The sequence below is a fragment of the Molothrus aeneus genome, chromosome 8 (assembly GCF_037042795.1).
Source record: "Molothrus aeneus isolate 106 chromosome 8, BPBGC_Maene_1.0, whole genome shotgun sequence".
Lineage (NCBI taxonomy): Eukaryota > Metazoa > Chordata > Aves > Passeriformes > Icteridae > Molothrus > Molothrus aeneus.
The window spans coordinates 31,804,534-31,825,634 of NC_089653.1; the positions used below are offsets into that span (position 1 = coordinate 31,804,534).

At 42.0% G+C, this 21,101-nt stretch overlaps 2 protein-coding genes across 2 annotated transcripts in view; both read left to right on the forward strand.

Annotated features, from left to right (window-relative positions):
• The first annotated feature begins 10,626 nt into the window (after positions 1–10,626).
• The window catches only part of LOC136559781 (deleted in malignant brain tumors 1 protein-like), a 31,686-nt gene continuing 21,211 nt past the window's right edge, over positions 10,627–21,101 (forward strand). The window contains 8 exon segments of the mRNA XM_066555171.1: positions 10,627–10,647; positions 10,912–11,095; positions 11,506–11,550; positions 11,966–12,042; positions 12,173–12,634; positions 13,021–13,442; positions 14,324–14,685; positions 14,929–14,997. Coding sequence (XP_066411268.1) covers positions 10,627–10,647; positions 10,912–11,095; positions 11,506–11,550; positions 11,966–12,042; positions 12,173–12,634; positions 13,021–13,442; positions 14,324–14,685; positions 14,929–14,997 — 1,642 coding nt within the window.
• LOC136559209 (deleted in malignant brain tumors 1 protein-like) lies at positions 15,242–20,262 on the forward strand. Its single transcript, XM_066554222.1, has 7 exons — positions 15,242–15,317; positions 15,960–16,107; positions 16,318–16,520; positions 17,145–17,317; positions 17,714–18,102; positions 19,164–19,435; positions 20,090–20,262. The coding sequence occupies exons 1-7, from the start codon at positions 15,242–15,244 to the stop codon at positions 20,260–20,262; spliced, it is 1,434 nt and encodes a 477-aa protein (XP_066410319.1).

The window sequence follows — 21,101 nt, forward strand, 5'->3', positions numbered from 1 at the left end:
CAGCCACCCCCAAATGACAAAAATGCCCCCTCAGCAGTTCTATGGGGAGTGAAATTTGTGATTTTTAAGCTTTTTGTTTGTTGTTTGCTTTCTTCATGGTAAAACTGGAATGTTGAAATTGCAGTTTAGGTTCTATAAACAAGTTCTATTAATATACCTGTGCCTGGATATATTAGAGTGCAAGAAATCTGTTCATCTAGAATAATATTTTCCAGCATTTTTTAAGGTTTGGGACATAACACTATGAGGGATAAAGCATGACCAGGTCTTTTAATCTCTCCCAGACCTGAATTCATTTGTCATCCAGGAAAACATGAACTCAGCTGCTGTTCCATCTGATGTTTCCTGTGCATAATTTAATTTTTGCTGTCAGCCCTTGGCAGTTCATAGAATCACAGAATATGAAAGGGCTCCACAGGGATCATTGAGTCCAGCTCCTGTCCCTGCACAGGCACCCCAACAACCCCACCCTGGCAGTGCTGTCCAAACTCCTGGAGCTCTGGCAGCCTCAGGGCTGTGCCCATTCCCTGGGGAGCCTGGGCAGTGCCAGCACCCTCTGGGGAAGAACCTTTCCCTAAATCCAACCTAAACCCCCCTGACACAACTTCAGGCCATGCCCTTGAGCCCTGTCACTGGCCACCAGCGTTGGTGCTGTCCCTCACTTCCCCTCAGGAGGAAGCTTCAGACCAGGATGAGGGCTCCCCTCAGTCACTGCTCTCACTCTGGATGGGTTTCTCTTGAAGCAGAAAATGAAGAAAGTGATTCCATACCAGATTATGTACACCTTGCTAAACACCTGGTCACATTGTCTGAGTAGTTCGGTGGTTTGAGAAATTTTATATTACTGAGTAATTTCATTGATGATTCAAGATTAAAATCCAAGCCTGACTGGCTTTCCTTGCTGGAGGCTCACTTCATGAAAAGAGATGGGCTTGACCTAACTCAACACCAAAGAAGCCAAAAGACCAGGGAAAGTTTAACAGCCCTCAGATTGGCACCCTGCAATTTTTTTGCCACTCTGCAATATTAGGCTCTCTTATTTAATCACAGCACATGAACCATAAAATCCCTCTTCTCAAGATGGATATCTTGGTTCTGCCAGTGAAAAATACAGCCAGATCTGCTGTGAGGTCAGCACAGCACAACACCCTGTGCCTGTAACACCTAATCCTGAGTGCCATCATGTGGTATGTACAGGGAGCCAGCACTGCTGTGGCACCTCTAATCCCAGGTTCAGTTTTGGGCCCCTCACTGCAAAATGTCATTGAGGTGCTGGAGTGTGTCCAGAGAAGGGCAGAGAGCTGGGGAAGGGTCTGGACCATGTAAGGAGTGGGAGCTGGAAATGTGTTCAAAACTTCCCAAGGGAAAAAAGCTTAGATCAGACTTCAGTGCCTTTCACTTTTTGTGTACCTCTGTGATGAAGTAATAGCAGCACAGCCATAGGAAATTTTTCATTGGAAGGCTCCTGAAGGGGAAGAGGACTGGGAGATAACATGGACTGAGGATTGAACTGAATGGAAGTTTAATGACACACAAAGGTTTCATATTTGTGACTTAAGTCAGTGGAGTAGCTAATGGTTTCTGATGACCTTCTGTTATCATGCAACCACAACCTACAAAATTGCAGCAAAACCTCACATAACTCTATAATTTCCCCCTCTATTAAATGCTGGTAAATGAATAGACAATGTATCAATGTACCCAAAGAGGTATTTATTTGCATTGTCATATTTGCATTAATGTCTGAAGTTCTCCTCACTATGAGACAACCACTCCTTGGCTATGTATAATAAATCTCCAGTTCTATATAAAATCTTAAGTTTAGGGCAAATGGTGTAGTCATTAAAGTGCTCTTAGTAAGTGCAAATGATGATTAATTAGAAATGGCACCTACTCTCATATTTTCTTTTTTAAACAAAGCCTCCCTGAAGTGCTCCTCCAAATCTTATTTGAAAAGGGTTGTACTGACATTTATTTCTGGTCTCTTCAGTTAAAGCCCACATTCTTACTATTCTTAGCTCAAGTTCTTGGTTCAAAACTACAGCAATCTTGCTACAGTGTAGGGTGGCAGCTACAGAGAGAACAACGGAATAAGTCAATGGCTATTGTCTTTTTCTTTTTGAAGGGATGACTCACCCATCCTTATGAAGGACAGAGTGGATTCATTGTGTTGTTGTACTCACATGGACCAGGAAACACCAAAGCCAGAGCTGCAGCACAGTGAAATACTCAAGAAAAGCACATAGGTCAGGGATGAGGAAAGGATATAGCAGGAGTTGGGATGAAATTCTATGAGCAAAAGATGTATGAAATTCTAACTTGCAAACAAAATGCAGAATTTTTTCAGAGTACTTTGAACATTTCTGTGGATCAGATCTGTTCTGAGACCATATTTGTTGAGCTTGAGTATCTGAATATCAATAAAAGCCATACAAATATATTTTATATCATCTCATTTTAAGGTATCTCCACCACCTTTCCCCCTTTTGTTCTTTCCATTGTATTTAGATAAATAGACCAATACAAAATCCATCTTCTCTAGCCAAGAGATGTTTGCTGAAGTGCCTGGCTTAGGCAAGTACATCTTGCCAGTTTGTTCCAGCAGGCTGTGAGCCCTTGGGCAGCCAGTGCCTGCCCATGAATTGTGGTGTACCCAAATTCTGGGCCATAAATTTTTGGTTATTTATATGACAGCAAACACAGCGTGGAGCCCACTGGGCAGACCTCATCTCTGACTTTGAACGTTAAAAAAGAACAAAAGAAGAAAAGAAGAAAAGAACAAAACCTGCTGCTTGGCCATGCCCTGGCTGTGCCAGACTGTGCAGGAGGGTGTGGCACAGTCTGGCTTGGTTTTGGGGAGTTTTCCAGTGTGGGGGCTGAGGTATGTTTGCCCTCAATATGCACCATCATTGTGAAATTCATGAACTGAGAGCCTCATTGGAGCAGTGAGTAGTTCAGCAAATATCTTCAGGATGGATTTCCAGAAATGTGTTGGAGGCCTGATCACGCAGAGGTTAGGGCAAACACTTAGCTGCCCCCGTGGTTTACAAAGAATGTGGGAGACTAATCATAGTAGAAAAGCTATGCACATAACTTATTTTAACATTTGCTAATTCAAATATTTTATTTTAATGGTTTCTCTTGGCTCACAGTTAAATGTCAATGCATATTTGCCATCATGCAATATTTGATACAGCAATATATGTGTAAAACTGGTTTCCTTTACTGTGGCAAAATTAACTAACCTCTTTTCCCTGTCTATGAATTGTTATAGAATGCCTTGCAAAGTGTGGGTAAGGTGAGATGCATTCACAGTTGTCATTGCCCACTCATTCAGTAAATACTGCTGCCTCACATGGTCAGATGTACAGCATCCCTCACACCATAAAAAGCACACTGGCAGAAATTATCTGCCCAGTTAGGTGGGAAAAAAGGAAAATGTGAAAGGAAATGGCACATACTACACTTTGTTTTCTATCTTGCCGCCTGTGTGATTCAGAGAAAAAAAAACATGCAGCTCAGAAAACTGGACTGTGTTGCACTGAGTACTGGACTGCAGATAGAAATTTCTTTTGTTCATTGGTAATTTTTCTTTGGTGCAGATTTTAATTATGAAAGCTGCACATTCCTAAGATAAACTGCTTGATGCTTCTAGATCTTTGGTTAGTGCAAGGAAGAATGTAAAAATATTAATAAGTTTAAAGACTTGTGATAGATACAAACAAAAATCTAGTTCTACTTTAAATGACAAATCAAGGCACACATATTTTATACAAAAGGTATAAATTACTGGGGCCTTGATCAGAAAAAATACAAAACCAGTAATCCTGCCTTTTTCATTATGGCTCTTTGGGGCTTTTCCTGGTTTTTGAGCTTTAAAAGAAAAACTTCCTGGAAGACACAAAGCATGGAGCAGCACATGTAGACATCTGCTGTCCAGGGAATTTCTGGGAAGACTTTGCAGAAGCTGGGCTGAGTGGGGAAATGATCAAAACCACTCTTGGCTAGAAATGTGGACTTACATGTTTGGGAATCACAACCTTTAGTGCAATTGGCTTCTTTAGGATAAAGAATATTATGTAAATTTAATGTAGCTTTTTTTTCCTTCCCCTTAGGACCACAGGTGTTTCTCTGCACATAAATAGACTTGAAACACAAGTACTGTGAGACATGGTACCACAATCATATCACAAAAAGGAATTCTTACTGTATTAGTACTGTATTAGCTTTTCAATGTCCTTAAATGCTGTACATACAGAAATTTAGTAACAAGGGTTTTTTTAATCCACTAACACTGCAACTAAATACAGTTTATTATCTTTAAAGCAGTTTAATTTAGGTTTGGGTTTTTTTTTCATTTCTGTGTTTAAGCAGAAGGGAATATTGCTTTATGATGACCTCTTTTTAATTTTGATAATTTTTGGGAGGTATATAGGATGAACAAAAATCTTCAACAAAGATGTAATATTGTGGCCAAAGAATTAGTTTCCAATACATTTTCAAAGCTCATGAGTCATTAAAAGGCTTCAGAAATGTGTAATTCTTGCCAAGTTGTGAGAACAAAGGAAGAAATAATGAGGCTGGCTAAAGGCAAACATAGAAACACATTCTTGAAAAGGTAAAAGAACAGGTAAAAGCATTTAGACAAAATGGTGTATATAAGGTCAGTTTTATCTTTCTGGAGAAGGACTTTGAAGTTTATCAGTTTGTATCAGCTTTAAAGTATCATAAAAGTTGAGCAAGAGATTATAAACAGATTAGTGATGAGAAGTAATTACCATGGAGCTGCTAAATGACTGATTCCTTCTCTGCTTCCTGCTTTGAAAATATCTTTCACACAGACAGAAATGTTTTGCCTTATATATCAAGAGCTCTATTATCATTATAGTGCAAGGGTTCCATACCCTCAGAGTTTTGTACCTCGGTGTTTCTCACAGGCAGCTCCTCTAGGCACTGACTGTTCTTAGTCCTTGCAGGAGCCATCTAACTCCAGTTCCTACCAATCCACTCTTTTATAACACTGTTCTTATTGGCTACAGGTGTGGCCTGTTATCATCTGGCCTGCTCCTAATCTTTAGTAATTGGTTCAGCTGCAACTCTTTAGGGCATAAGATTACATTCTGTACCACCTTCATTTACCCATACTGTATCCCCCTACAGTAATGCATATTCCTTTCCTCTGTACTTCCCTTAGGTTTAGATGTCCACCACAAAGCCCCCAGCAGCAGCACAACACCTCTGGTGGATTCTCTCTTTTGAGCACCAGTGTTTTTTCCTGCATTTAGGCCTTTTTGCATGTGGAGATCTGACTTTCCTGGAGCCACTCCCTTTGGCAACTGGCAGCATCATTTCCTTCCTGCTGGCCTAAAGGCAAGGGCAGGGCAAGAAGTGAACAGATGAAGACTGAAGAGAGCTGGAAGTCTTGGAGCCAAATTGCTTTTTGTGTTCACACCACCTCCTCCATGAGCCACTTGTCCCGGACTCCCCCAGTCAGGAGATTTTTCTCTCAGTAAAACTCAGAAAGGAAACTGGCATTAAATGAACATTACAGCTAAAAAACACTTCAAAGAACTAAGGGTGATTTGAATAGAGGAGTATAAAAAGGGGGTGGAGCTCAAGAGCCAGGTTTGAGGATCAGGAATAACACAGTAGGAAAGAATTCAGCTGCAGGGTTACTAAGGCCGGAGCAGATATGGCCCACTAAGAAGCATCCACCAAAGTTATTCTCACACTGTCTCCCAGAAATCCTTCAAATACAGGAAATTCTGGCTGTTGGGGACATTCATTCACTATGTGACAAAAATGCACATGTGTCATGTCCCAAGGGAAGTGCAGGTCTGTTCATACAAGGGGTTTTGAGGACATGAAACCCAGGACACCCCCAAATGTCAGACACAGGCATGGGTGGTGTACAGATTGATTTCACCTGAATATGGCTTTTCATAAAACATCTGATATTTATTTTTGCCTCTTTCTTAAACTTAAAACTGAAAATTTTTCCTTTTGTGGGGACAAAGCAAAGGAGAGTAAGAGTAAAATCTGAGTGCTGGGTGCTCCCCTGATGGGATATGGCCCATCTGGTGCCACACAAAATGAAAAGGGACAGATACAGGAATTGAAGTCCTGCAGAGCATTCCCAGGCAGATACAGAGAGAATGATTTTGTTCAAGCTCCCTCCTGCAAGAAGCATATGACAGAAAACCAGTCCATGGATCTATAGCACAAAGTGTTATTGTAAGTCTTCTTACTCCTTTGTTAAACTGAAAGAAAATGATTGATCAATGAACACAGCAGAGCTTTCTGTCGTGTTTAACAGCTCTAAGAGCCACTAAAAATGACAACTGTGATTGAAAAATTCAACAGTTACTTCATTTTTGATTGAAATTGCATAAAAAAATTTTGATTTTTAATCCAACTATAACAGTATAATTTATTGAACACTTGCTCCAACACTTGCAAGTGTTGAGGCTGATATTCTTAGAAAAATGTCTTAAAGTTTCCTGTGTCTCAAGGCTTTTGATCACAGTAAGACAAATTTGTTCCCATTTTATCTCACTAATCAGCAGTCAAGAGCCAAGGCAAAAGTTTCATTTATTCCTGATGTGAGATATATATATATAGATATATATATATAGATATATATGTCTGATCTGCTAGCAGAAATGCAGTCTCATAACTCATGTTTTTTGTGGACTTTCATATTACTCTGTTTTTCACAAAACTTCCTGCTGCTGTAATCTCTGTGTGTACAATAGATAAAACGGATAATCTGAGGCATGTTTTGTAGATTACATTGGGATTTTATCCTCTGCAAATCAAAGGTGCCTGTTATTAAGGCATAGGTCCTCATATAAGTTAAAAAACACTTACTGGAAGTGCCAGAAATGCACTGGTGAGACCCAGGAAGTAGCCTGACGTGTTCATGTGTTCATGAACCTTGCTAGCAGATTTTATTATTGCGGATAAATTTAACATTTAGTCCTTCTCTGTTGCTGAAACTCCTTGATATCATCCATAAATTTTCTGTTCACAGTGTCTCAAAGCAGCTATGGCTGGACAATCTGGGGTCCCCCAAGTCCATCTCCTTGCTCAAAGCAGGGTCAAAGAAAACAAGCTGCTCAGGACTGTCCAGTTGGTGTGAATATCTTGAATAATATCTTGAGGAATCTATAAAATTGCTGGGCACCCTATTCCACTGCTTGTCCAGCCTCACAGTGGAATTCTTTTTCCTTGTGTTGTGTTTATTGTACTTCAGTTCATGCCCATTGCTTCCCAACCTGCCACCAGGCACCACTGAGACAAGTCTTGCTCATTTTTCATGAATCTTAAAGCAGGATTGACCTCATGAGCCCCTCTCAATGACAGTGTGTGATTACTCCACTGAGCACATGGCATTGTTTTTGCTCTTATCAGGCAGTCAGGAGCAGTGGAGCTGTGAATAGCAATGTTCAGGCTTCCATTTCTTTATTAACATGTGAGTACAATCGGTTGTATTTACCATTGTCCTCCAGTTTGTTTGCTCTTCTCAGTAACAGCTTTAACAGCTTCTGATTCTGTTTCTGGACTCTGGCCTTTTGTCGTTCTTTCCTCAATTTGAGCACTGTGAACCTTTGCAGGAAGAGCACTCTTTATTCCCTTTGTTCTAGACCCAAGCTGTGCTTTTCTCCACAAGGAGGGTTGGAGCACACCAGCAAGAATATTGAGTTATGTCCAGCTACTCCAGTTTGGTTGTCACTGGCCTGGTAGCCAAAATAAACAGAGAGATAAAGCCTGGATGGGGTGTAATGAAAAGAATATCAGACCAACAACTGGCCTGTTTCTAGATGAGCTCTATTTCTCCTCATCAGGTGAGCAGAAAGAGTAGAAATGCAATAAAATGACCCCAGCAGACAGGACTTGTCGTGCCCCCAAGTCATCCTAAACTCCATTAAAACTTCACACAGACCAACCAAGGAAACCAGCTCAACAGGACTTTTGATTTCAGTTCACCCTTCTTGTCTTTTTTATTAACTGTGTGATTGAAGGGGTTGAAGGGAGTCCTGCTGGCAGATACATCTGAGGACCACAGGTGCAGATTGAGGGAAGATCCTGGTAAAGCAGAGCAAGCTCAACAGAGGCCTGCAGGTGAGTTCCACTTAGGGTATGTTAAAAAAATGGCATGAATTTACTTTTTATTCCTGACTTAATCCCATTTATGATGTGGTTTTTTGTGTACAAACAGCAGGGAAACAAACCTACAGTTTCAAATGGAGAACTAAAATATAATAATTTTTGAGACCAGGACTCTCTGCTGAAGAATTTATCAGAAAATCTACTGTGAATTTGCTGCTTCATCCTGCAATACCTTATAGTCTGCATAATCAAGCAATTACCTATTAAGAATAAAATAATAAAACTGGGATGGTTGAGGCAAAGAAACACATATATTCACCAGTCTGGTTCCAAAGGTAGCTCTGGGCCAGCACATACGGTTAAAGATAATTTATAATAAAGGAATATCCTGGTTTTGGCTGGCAGAGAGTTACTTTTCTTCCCAGTAATACAAATTATCTAGGAAATGGAAACTTTACCACTCCTATATAATCCTTCTGCAAAGATCAGGTAATCATAAAAAATATTGCATAATAAATTAGACACAGCATGGGCCAGGCTGACCTTGGGAGCCCCGGTTTTTAGCAGTGCAGAGTATAAAATCTCAGTTTTACTGGGATCTCTTGACAAGATGGGTGCCAACAGGGACTTGCTGTGGTTATTCCTGATAAATGCAGCACTCCTGGATGCCATCTCACCTAATCTACACAAAAATTATTCTTCCCAAAAAGGTAGGAAAAAGGGTGTCTTGCTTTGCTGCTCTGGGTCTATACATGGCTCTCACAGGCCAGTTTAATCAACCCTTTGGAAAGACTGGAAGACAGATTGAAATTAGATAACATCAGGTTGTCTTATTAAAAATACAAACCAATCAATGCCACCTTAAAGTATTATTTTTGTTGAAGTGAATTTAGTGTGATGAAATTATCATTGTTTTGCAGTAGTGTCTTGCAGCTAAGTTTGAACCAAATTTAAAAAGAAATCTAACATGAAAAACTGAGAGACCTCGTTCTTATAAATCTATGGCTTCCATTATGGAATTATGAGGGATTATAGTTTCTTTGGCTGTAATGCATATCTGCTTTATAGTACTTCAAATTCCCCCTAGCAAATGCACACGGAACCACCCAATACTTATTTAGCTTTATATAATTTAGTGGGAAATACTTATTTAGCTTTATATCATTTAATGGGAGTGCAACAGAAGGACACAGCTGCTGTGCTGTAGGGTGTCAGGAAGCCCCAGGTGTGTGCATTTTCCTAACTTGGGACTTTCAGGAAGGTGGAATAAAAATCTGGAGACTGTAACAATCCAGCCTGCATGTGTAAAAATACAAAACAGCGCTGGGTTTCCTCAGAAACCAATATTTAGTATTGCCTAGGACTTTCTAAGTACTATCAGTATTTTAAAAAAGCTAAAACAACAAAAACCCAACAAATTAATAAAAAAGGTATGACTCTCATTCTTCTTTCACAGAAGATACCTGAAGTCCTATGCTGCTGCTAAGAATTTCTTCTTAGACACCTCTTTGTTCACTGTTTTTTGCACCTATAAATAAGGAAAAACCACTCATTATATTCATGGGAATATTGGTGATAGAGTGTGCATTGCTAATTTTGCCCACTGCTTTTCAAAGGACAGTTCAAAATGCTTGAATTATACAAAGAGAAACAGAGAAATGAAAACTAATCCAAGGAAATCAGAATAAGAGACATTTAAAACAATGAAATTGTAGAACAAAGAAACCGAAAGGGTCTGATATCTGTCTCACTGTATAAAGTCATTTTCTATATATCTGGAAATTACCAAGTACTTTGTGTGTGCTACTCAGATAAAAAAGGCCTGAGAAAGACACAGCACTTGTAAAATGCTGTATCAGACATTGAGCCTAACCAAGCAGGTCACTGATATCTTCTTGCATTAAAATCATGAATATATTTATGCAAGTTTTCTTTGTTCTTGTTTTGGGCATTTTTATGACTAATTTAATTTTACAGATAAACCTGTGTATACAAACAACTGAAAGTACTGTGGTTAGAAGCACAGATTTAAGGGAGTTCCAAAAATATTCTGTATTACTCATGCCCAGGCACCTCTTCCTGCAAATTTTCAGTATTTCACTTTATTGGGTTATCAATAAGACTTTAATGCTTGGTTTATTAATCTCCCAGCAAATCCTGTCTATTCCTAGCAAATACAAATTAAGAATTGCAACTAAAAAATTAAAGTATTAGTCAAAAATGCAAATTATTCTCTTTAGTCTTGCCAGACATTAATCCAAACATGCATGTATGAAAAACAGGTTTGCTAGTTGGGAGATTTGCCTTCAGTTGTCCCTGTCTGCATCTTTTTATTAATTGAAAAGATAATTTTGTGAGGCTACCACACCCTTGTGGAATATGACATTACTAATTATCTCTTATTTCACAGAGACCAGATCTTTGCCCTGCATCCCAGAAGGTGTAGCTCTCTAGGGAAAACACACCTGATATGAATTTGCTTGTCAGATGTAAATTAAGTCTCTGAAAGCAGCCATGTACAACAAGAGTCTGAAAGTAATGCACTCATGGAGTCAAGAATTATGGAGTGATTTGGGTTACAAGGCAATTTTAATAATCTTCTGGCTTAAATCTCCCAAAAGAAACATAGCCAGCTTAAAACAGGTGCTCAGAGCCATGTCTGACCTGAAAAGTGGCCAGTGAAGGGAAATCCACAACATCTCAGGGTGACCAAAAAAATTAAGTCTCGTTTTATAGGGAAAAAAAGTGTTTTGAATACGTGTCAAAAAATTCTTGGTTTCCTTACTCCTTCCTCGATAGATCAGCCTGGATATTGACACATTGCTCTCCATCTCCAACTTGACAGGGTTGGACCAACATCCCCACCACTGGGAGGAACTTGATCATGATTCTTCACCCACCAGGGACTCACCTGCTTCATCTTCCATGTCTCCATATGCCACAACCACTGATACATCCATGTTAATGCCTTCCATTCCTCCAGGTGGGTCTGAGTCTCTCTGAAATTTCTGGCCAGTGCTTTTGAGGAACCAGTAATTTCTGCAGAGTTTGGGGTTTGGTTACCTCCATGGGACAACAGAGCCCAGGAAAAGCACATCTGAAGCCAAGGGTGGCACTCCTGGTGGCCTGAAACTTGCAGACCCGTGCCAAGGTGCCAGCAAGCGAAGGTGCCTGCTTGTGGTCTTTGCTGGCTGAAATTTGGTGTGTGCTGGCAATGAGAGCAGGGTTATGTTTCTGGTTGATCCCACCAGGAAAAACCACCCTGCTGACTCCCCAAGCTCTCCATCTGCTGTGGGACAGGGTGGCAGCACCATGCCCAGCACTGGGAGAAACCTGGCCACCCTACTTCATCCAACAGAGCCCTAATTGCTTCTTTCCTTTCCTCCCCTGCAGATGCCACCAATGCCACAGCCAGCCTCACTGTCTCTGCTCCTTCAGGTGAGTTCTGAATTTCTGCTGGGTTTTCTGGCTGCTGCTTTCTGCAGAAACAATTAGTGCCTCAGAGTTTGGGGTTTAGTCTTCTCCAAGGCAGAGTAGAGCCTCAGAAAAGCACAGCAGAATGCAGCTGAGACTGGGAGTCGTGGTAGCTTGATCACAGAGCATTGCCCAGGCCCTGGCAAGGAAAGGCACCTGCTTGTGGTTTTTGCTGGCTGGAATTTGGTGTGTGTTGGGAATGAGTGTGGGATTATGTTTTTGGTTGATCCCACAATGAAGGACCACTGTGGTGGCACCATCAAGCTCTCCATCTCCCATGTTCCACAGTGGCACCAACATCCCCAGTCTTGGGAGTAACCTGGCCATGCTCCTTCATCCACCAGGAGCTCACTTGCTACTTCCTCTTTCTTCCCTACAGATGCCACGGCCAAAGGTCCACCCAAGTTCAAGTTGGCCACTCCTTCAGGTGAGTCTGACTTTGTCCACATTTTTCTGGTGATTTCTCATGTCTGAATAGTTAGTGGGGCAGAGGTTTGTGTTTAGTCTTCTCCCTGAAGGGGGAGAACCCAGGAAAAGCAGTTTAACACAGCCAAGACTGGGAGTTTTGGTGGCCTGAAATTCACAGTCTGATGTCAAGGGCCTGGCAAGAAAAGGTGCCTTTGTGCTAGAGGCTCTTCCCAAGTTTTCCACACCTCTTTCTTTCCCAGATGCCACCATCAGCCTGGTGAACGGCAGGAGCCGCTGCGAGGGTCGCGTGGAGATTTCCCACTCTGGGGGCCGGGGCACCGTCTGTGATGATGGCTGGGACATGAGAGATGCCCAGGTGGTGTGCAGGGAGCTGGGATGTGGAGCTGCTGTTTCTGCAACATCAGGGGCCTCCTTTGGACAAGGCAGTGGCAGCATCTACCTGGACTATGTGAGCTGTGCAGGCTGGGAGTCATCCATCTTTCAGTGCAGCCACCGTGGCTGGGGCGTCCACAAGTGTGACCACAGAAAAGATGCTGGTGTTGTGTGCTCAGGTACCATTGGTTTGACTGCCTACATGCTGGGACTCTTTCACAAAGTGTCCCCTCTTGGCTGGATATGGGTGTGTGTTGGGGATTATGTTTTTGGTTGGTCCCACCATGAGAGACCATTCTGCTGACACCCCCAGGCTCTCCATTGCCCATGTGCCAAGCTGGCAGCAACATGCCCAGCACTGGGAGAAAGGCAGGCATGAATCTTCATCCAACAGGCCTCACCTGCCTCTTTCCTTTCCTCCCCTACAGCTGCCACAAGCACAACTACAGAGAGCCCCATCTCCATTCCTTCAGGTGGGTCTGAATTTCTCCTGGGTTTTCTGGCTGCTGCTTTCTACAGAAACAATTAATGTCTCGGAGTTTGTTGTCTGGTTTTCTCCCTGGGAGAGGAGATGCCAGGAAAAGCAGTTTAATACAGCCAAGACTGGGAGTTGTGGTGGCCTGAAATTCATAGAGTGATTTCTCTCTGGCAAGAGAAAATGCCTTTGTGCTAAAATTTCCTCCCACGTCTTCCACACCTCTTTCTTTCCCAGGTGCCACCATCAGCCTGGTGAACGGCAGGAGCCGCTGCGAGGGTCGCGTGGAGATTTCCCACTCTGGGGGCCGGGGCACCGTCTGTGACGATGGCTGGGACCTGAGAGATGCCCAGGTGGTGTGCAGGCAGCTGGGATGTGGAGCTGCTGTTTCTGCAACATCAGGGGCCTCCTTTGGACAAGGCAGTGGCAGCATCTACCTGGATGATGTGAACTGCACAGGATGGGAGTTGTCTCTTTTCCAGTGTAGCCACCGTGGCTGGGGCGTCCACAATTGTGTCCACAATGAAGATGCTGGTGTTGTGTGCTCAGGTACCACTGGTTTCACTTCTTGCATACTGTGACTTTTTTCAGAAGGTGGTCTTAGTTGGAATTAGATGACTTGTTGGGGATGAGTGCAGGGTCATGTTTTTGGTTGGTCCCACCATGAGAGACCATTCTGCTGACACCCCCAGGCTCTCCATTGCCCATGTGCCAAGCTGGCAGCAATGTGCCCAGCAGTGGAGAAAGTTAAGCACAAACCTTCATCCAACAGGCCTCACCTGTCTCTTTCCTTTCCTCCCCTACAGCTGCCACAAGCACAGGCACAACCACTCCCAGCACCACCTTCCCTGCTCCTACAGTGGGTCTGGATTTCTCCTGGGTTTTCTGGCTGCTGATTTTTGCAGAAAGAGTGCCTCAGAGTTTGGGGTTTAGTTTTCTCCTGGGAGAGGAGAAGCCAGGAAAAGCAGTTAACCCAGCCAACACTGGGAGTTGTGGTGGCCTGAAACTCATAGACTGATTCCAAGGCCTTGATGTGATCTTGGTTTTTATCTTTTTTTCCTTTATATATTCTCTGTATCCTTTACACACGTATTTGTAGCTTTGTAGCTTCTTATTGTAACTTAGCACCAGCATTTTCCTAGGCAGGAAGTCAAAACTCATTCCAGGATCCCCATGCTATCATGGTTCTTCCTGGCTAATAAGGCCGAAAAATGGCTCTTCAGACACATTTTCCTCAACAAAGTATAGTCCCATCTGAAGGCAGAGAGGACTTTGAAGGGACTTGGACAGGGAGGAGTTGCATCACCGTTTGTGGACATTTTGTGGCTTCTGTGGATATTTTTCCACATCTCCCCTGGAGGCCTCCAAAAAAGATCCACTTTTATATTACTTCCTATACAAAAATTATCCCCAAAACTGTGTTGTTTCATTTCTAGGTTGACAAAGGCATCACCCTGGCAAGAAGAGGTGCCTTTGTGCTAGAGGATCTGTATCTCCTTCTTTCCCAGATGCCTCCACCATCAGCCTGGTGAACGGCAGGAGCCGCTGCGAGGGTCGCGTGGAGATTTCCCACTCTGGGGGCCGGGGCACCATCTGTGATGATGGCTGGGACCTGAGAGATGCCCAGGTGGTGTGCAGGCAGCTGGGATGTGGAGCTGCTGTTTCTGCAACATCAGGGGCCTCCTTTGGACAAGGCAGTGGCAGCATCTACCTGGATGATGTGAACTGTACAGGGTTGGAGTCGTCCCTCTTAAAGTGCGGCCACAATGGCTGGGGTGTCCACAATTGTGGCCACAATGAAGATGCTGGTGTTGTGTGCTCAGGTACCACTGGTCTGACTGCCTGCATGCTGGGACTCTTTCACAAAGTGTCCCCTCTTGGCTGGGGATATGTGTGGGATTGTGTTTTTGGTTGGTCCCACCATGAGAGACCATTCTGCTGACACCTCCAGGCTCTCCATTGCCCATGTGCCAAGCTGGCAGCAACGTGCCCAGCACTGGGAGAAAGGCAGGCACGGATCTTCATCCAACAGGCCTCACCTGTCTCTTTCCTTTCCTCCCCTACAGATGCTGGAAACATAACTACACCCAGCCCCACCACCTCTGCTTCTTCAGGTGGGTCTGAATTTCTCCTGGGTTTTCTGGCTGCTGATTTCTGCAGAAACAATTAGTGCCTCAGAGTTTGGGGTTTAGTCTCCTCTAAGGGAGAGCAGCACGTGGGAAAAGCACAGCAGCTGAGACTGAGAGTCATGGGGCCCTGAAATTCATAGAGCATTGTCAAGGCTCTCTCAAGGGAAGATTCCTGCTTTTGGTCTGTTTTCACTGGACTTTAAATGTACATTTGGGATGAGTGCAGGATTTTGGTTTTGGTTGATTCACCATGGGAAAGCATTCTGCTGAGACCCCCATGCTCTCCATTGCCCACTGCCAGGGTGATACCAACAACCCCAGGGGTGGTAGAAAACCTTGCCCTGCTCCCTCATCCTCCAGCGCCTCACCTGCTTCCTTTTCTTTGTCACATACAGCTGCCACAAGCACAGCCCTTGTTACAAATCCTCCAGGTTTGTATTTTTATTTGTTTTTTCCCATTTCTCCAATCCATTTTCTCCAATCCATTACTCTTGAAGTGTCATCATTACTGTTTTGCAGGTGTGAGCTGTTTCATTTGCACAGTATAATACATTGGGAAAAATCCTTTCTGGTTTTAATTCTTTATATGTTATTCATTAATCTTTTGGCTATTCATTAATCTTTTGTGTTTGAGTGATTCTATGGCTGGGGGTGGATTTCAGAGCATGCGGATTGCATGGGACATTTTCTTTTGTTCATTCTCTGATTTTATTTCATCTTTTACTTTCTTTCATACCCATGTGCCTGAAGCCTACAGAGTTACTAACTCCAAGCACAGGTGAAAATTCTCTGAAGAGTTCATCACTCTTGTAGCCTAACTGAGAGGAGCACAATCATTATGTTTCTTTTGAGATTTAGATTTGTGTTGCCATGGTTTCTGTATATAGAACATATTTTTATTTGATGTGAAGGAAATCTAAATTAATCACTTTTATCCCTTAATTTCTTTTTTTTCCTTTCCTTTTCAGGTCAAAAAATTATTTGTGGTGATATACTTTTTAAGTCCTCTGGAACATTTCAGAGTCCTTCTTTGAACCCTTCAGATAAAGCAGATTGTTTGTGGCAAATACATGTAACAAACAATTTCCTCATCATGCTCACATTTGATAACATTCAGTAAGTAAACCACTTAATGTTTGGGCAATTAAAAAAATTCCAAATCTCAACTGCATCCACAGTTCCTGGGCACATTTCCCATCCTATAAGTGAATGATAAATACACATGAGAAATGTGTGAGTGCAGAATCCTATTATACTGTTTGTTCAGCATTTAAACCCCAAAGTTCAGCAAATGCATTTTTTAATGTATTCTCATTTCTTCCTCAGGTTGCAAGGTGGATGCCAGAATGACTATATTGAGATCTATGATGGGCCACCCAAATCTTCTCCTCTACTTGGAAGAATTTGTTCTAGTTCTCATCTCACATACACCTCATCTTCAAACTTCATGTCTGTGAGATTTTACTCCAGATATTCCAGTGGAAGTTTTAAGGCTCAGTATCAGTCCCTTCCAGCAGACCAGAACACCAGTAAATTTCCATTCTATTTGTAGTTCTGTTCTCTTAGTAGTGTTCTCTTTGCTCAAAAGCTTTTATACATAAGTATTTGTTAATGTTGTTGAAGGAATCTCACAGAGATGATAATCCTGTTTGAGTTTTGTGACTGATTATTGCTTACTCACTTTCAGAAAATAACTACATTTTCTTCTTTAAAAATATTCCATTTACTTGCCTTTAGATGTTTTCTGTTATTTTCTAAACTTATATTCTTTGTACCACATCATAATTCATATGTATTTTTGTATCTTTCTGGACAAACTTTCACAGAGTCATAGAAATGTTGGTTAGAAGGGACTTTTGGAGTCTATTCAAAACAGAGCTACTGCCAACACCAGGTCAGATCCATTAAGAACTGGTCTGGCTGAGTGTCTAGAAATATTCAAAGGATGAAATATTGAAAGCTACTACTTTGGGTGACCTGTTCCATTACTGTCCTATTGCTTACTCATATCGAAGTCTCAGTATAAAAATAAGTGGTTTAGCTTACGAATTCTCTTCTCTAAATGGCAGCAGTGATTGCATTTGTTGGACTTGCAATATGAAAACATTATCAAGTACCCAAAATCCCTAATAATTCATTTTTTTTTTCCCTAGCCCTTCTGTGCTTGCCAACCTACATGTATGCAGTGGTAGACAGACACTATCTCCAGTCCCAGGGCTACTCAGTGGGGAGCATCAGCCTGGCAGACCCTCAGTGTAGACCAAAAATTACATCAACTGAGGTTATATTCAACATTTCATACAGCAACTGTGGTACAAGTAGACAGGTTGGTGTCAAGATATTTGGGACAGCTCTGGGCATGCGAATTTAATAGACATTTAGAAAATTGTCATGGATTGCAAAGGGTGTTGTAGGCCACAGGCATGGAAAACACAGAAAAGGAGCATGTGTTTCTGAAGGCTGAATTTGGTTAAATATTTATACTTATCCTTCCCAGGAAGGGTGTACTTACACCCTTCCCTGTACCTATTTCAGAATTATGTTCTAGAGAACAAAAACAGAGGGGAGAGTTAAGTGAGCAATCCCATCCTGGATGCTTGGGATTTTTCAGTGTGACAGGTCCTTTCTGACTGCCAGGACCTGGCACATACAGAAGTTCATAATGCTCACAGTGAACATGACCCCATGTGGTAATTTAACACTCATTTAACGTGTCAAACAGGGGAACAACGAAACGATCACCTACTCCAACGTGATTAAAGTGCCTGCTCCTGGCCAAGTCATCAAGAGGCAAAAGGACCTTCACTTGCACATCAGCTGCAAAATGCTGCAGAACACCTGGGTTCAGGTCATGTACATTGCTGATGATGTCATTGATGTCAACAAAACCCAGTATGGCAGATATGAAGTGAGCCTGACATTCTACAACTCCTCATCTTTCCAGTGGCCAGTGCATGACTTCCCTTACTATGTTGAAATGAATCAGAATTTGTTCCTCCAAGCTTCTCTTCACAGCTCTGACCAAAATCTGACTGTGTTTGTGGACACCTGTGTGGCATCACCTAATTCTAGTGATTTTAGGACACTGGTCTATGAATTGAGCAAGAGTGGGTAAGAACTTTGAACAAAATTACTTTAAAAACATCTCTATGTGTTGTTCGAAAAGAACTTAATTTGTGAAATGAAGTGATTTAGGACCAGTGTACGTTGGTTGCAATTCTCAGGGCAAATGTTCTTCTAAGAACAACTTTTTGGCAAAGCCTGAGTAAAATTCAGAATGGTGACCAAACGTCATTCAGAAGTTGCAGTCAAGCACTGAGAGTTCACCCAAGGCGGCAGTGAGGAAATTGAGGTCTGACTTTGTTTCTGAAATAGATGTATGAAAAGGAGGGGTGTTCATGGCTATACATTTCTGTACATCATGAGTTTTACAGCATTGTAACTGGAGTACAAAACTGTCTACTCAAAAGGAAGAGAAATTCCCTAGCTTTTTCTTACTGTTCTAGAAACCTAAACCACTTTGCCTAAATTCGTACCAAAGTACATTGAAGCACTAAAGAGAATGTTTATTAAAAATAAAAAAAAGTATATTAAAATTAGTTTTATGCTTCCAGAGAAGAAAGGAGAACTTTCTCTTTCTGCAACAACTTTCAAGGGCCTCTTTTCATACAGTTAATCCTGTTTGCAAATGCATAATAGGCTCTCACCTGAAACACAGAAACCAGCAGAACCATTTTTCAGCTATCCATGTTTACTAGCCACTTTTCAGCTATTCATGTTTACACAGAACTTGTTAAGCTATGAAATTTCTGTGCCGTGCACATTTAAGTAATTTCTCTTCTTTCTAAAAGCACTTTTTTTAAGCCTTTTGATTTCTCTTTTACTTCCTTGTTTTATACTTAACCTTGACACTCATTGCAAAGAGAAGGTGCTTCTGCTCATGAGAAGCTGTGAGTTCATAGCTAATCTTGTTGGTTTTATGTTGATTTTATGTCCTAATGTTGGTTTTATGCCCTCCCAGGTGTGCTAGTGACCCTAGCTACGCTCTCTTCCCCTCGCCACGCGGCGACGTCGCTCGGTTTGGGTTTAACACAAAGAGAGGGTGCAATAGTGCTTCTGCTCATGACAAGCTGTGAGTTAATAGCTAATCTGTTGATTTCATGTCCTTCCAGGTGTGCTAGTGACTCTACCTACTCTCTCTTCCCCTCGCCACGGAGCGACATCGCTCGGTTTGGGTTTAACGCCTTCTCGTTCGTGAACCGATTCCCGTCGGTGTTCCTGCGCTGCGAGCTGCTGGTGTGCAGGTACCACGACTTCCCCTCCCGCTGCTACCAAGGCTGTGTTAGCAGGTTCAGGAGGAATGCAGATTCTTCCCACGAGCAAGTGAATGTTGTTGTTGGACCTGTGCAGCTTCGGGAAGCTCACACTGAGAGCAGGAACATTAGTAAGTTTAAATATCTTGAATAACGTAAGACTCCGTGTGTTATTGTCTGTTTGCATTTCAGTTCAGACAGGAAATACAGCTCTGAAATGTGCTTTTGCTGGTTTATTTACAATTCAGCTATAATTCTTATGGGGGTTTATTATTTTTTATATATATATAAATAGTTCTATTAGATTTACAAGCTCTTTCTATCATAGCTTAGATCCATTCTTTGTTCTGCACCTATCAAGTGGCAATTGATTAACTTCTATGGGAAGAGGGATGAGATGTAACTAATCTGATTTATATTAATTTTCCAAAGCTGTCTGTGCCTAATTTGCATGTCTGTTATTTATATGCAATCAATCTCTAGGTCCTCTTGGAAATGCTGTTTCTCAGTGTCCTGTAGCTGCTGTTTCCACTACCAGAAAGCAACATCTTAAGGTCTTTAAGTGCAATCACTACAGACTCCTAGTTTCTCTTTAATTTCTTGCCACAATCTTTACTTGTTTTGTATGGACACAGAATAATTTGTGAAATAATGTGCAGTTTTCCGATCAGATCAAGATTAGAGCTTTTTAACTCAAATTCTCTTTGCCTAATTATCTTTGCAATTAACTAGCTCAGGGAAAAAAACCAAAACAGTAAGTTTCTCTCTGACTCTTTTATGCACAGGGCTGGCCTCTGCCATCGAGGCAAAAGGGGAGACTCTGAGCTCAGAGCCTGCTGCCAGCTCCCACATTCCTCTGGCTGTGACCACCATGGTGCTGGTAGCTGCTGCTCTCACAGTGGGAGGGTTTCTTTGGAAGAGGAGACTGCAGGAGGCCATCCCATACCAGAAACTTTGAGAGGCAGCTCCAGTTCCTTCCATGGAGGTGGAAGGACGCTTTCACCAGCCACCTGCTTCGTTATTTGGGTTTGCAATCAGTGTGAAGGGCAGCTCTTACTTGGCTATTCCACCATCCAGACCATGTCTGAAGAATCAAGATTACACCTGATATTACCATGAACTGAATTTATAAAGCAACCTGATTTTAAAACCTGAGGTGTAAAGAAGGATTGATTCTTTCATCCCAGCATCCAAACAAGCACCTTCAGTGCTGGAGGTTTCAAACTTTTCTGTTGAATTCCTCACTGAGTGTCTGTCTGAGAAGACTGAAATAGGTGACTTGAGAAACAAGAACTGATTTATCTGGCCCTTGCTGATATGCAGATGAAACACCTGTGTAGCACCACAGATACACTGGGAAATAGTACAAAAAATGTTTATTTGCAGTAAAAAAATCTCAATAATGAGCCATAAGCAAATTTACTCAGGGACTGCATGTGAGGAATTATTGCTGTACAGCATTCCTGACTTTGGGAGATTGGTTCTTCCCAAATCCATATTTCTCTGAATAAATGTAGGCTATTTATACGATTTTATATGGAGGATGAATATAATCCTGTTGCTTAAATATGTAATTAAAAACAACAGGAAAGAAAATGGTTTTTTGAGCAATACTTTTTTTTTTTTGTGCACTTGCTAACATCCCACTTGTATGTGTGAACTCATGGCTAACACACTGCTGGGTTTGAGAACGTGGCTTCTGACAAAGTGACTTTGCCAAGCAATGATTCCTGCTCTTGCTCTCACACATTTCTACACCTGGAATGGGTGGGAAGGAGAAAATGTAGATAAGTTCCC

Coding starts and splice junctions, on each gene's coding strand:
- LOC136559209 (XM_066554222.1), top strand. CDS start 15,242: ATGGGAAAGCATTCTGCTGAGACCCCCATGCTCTCCATTGCCCACTGC. Junction 18,103..19,163: donor TATGAATTGAGCAAGAGTGG/GTAAGAACTTTG, acceptor ATGTCCTTCCAG/GTGTGCTAGTGACTCTACCT. Junction 19,436..20,089: donor CACTGAGAGCAGGAACATTA/GTAAGTTTAAAT, acceptor TTTTATGCACAG/GGCTGGCCTCTGCCATCGAG.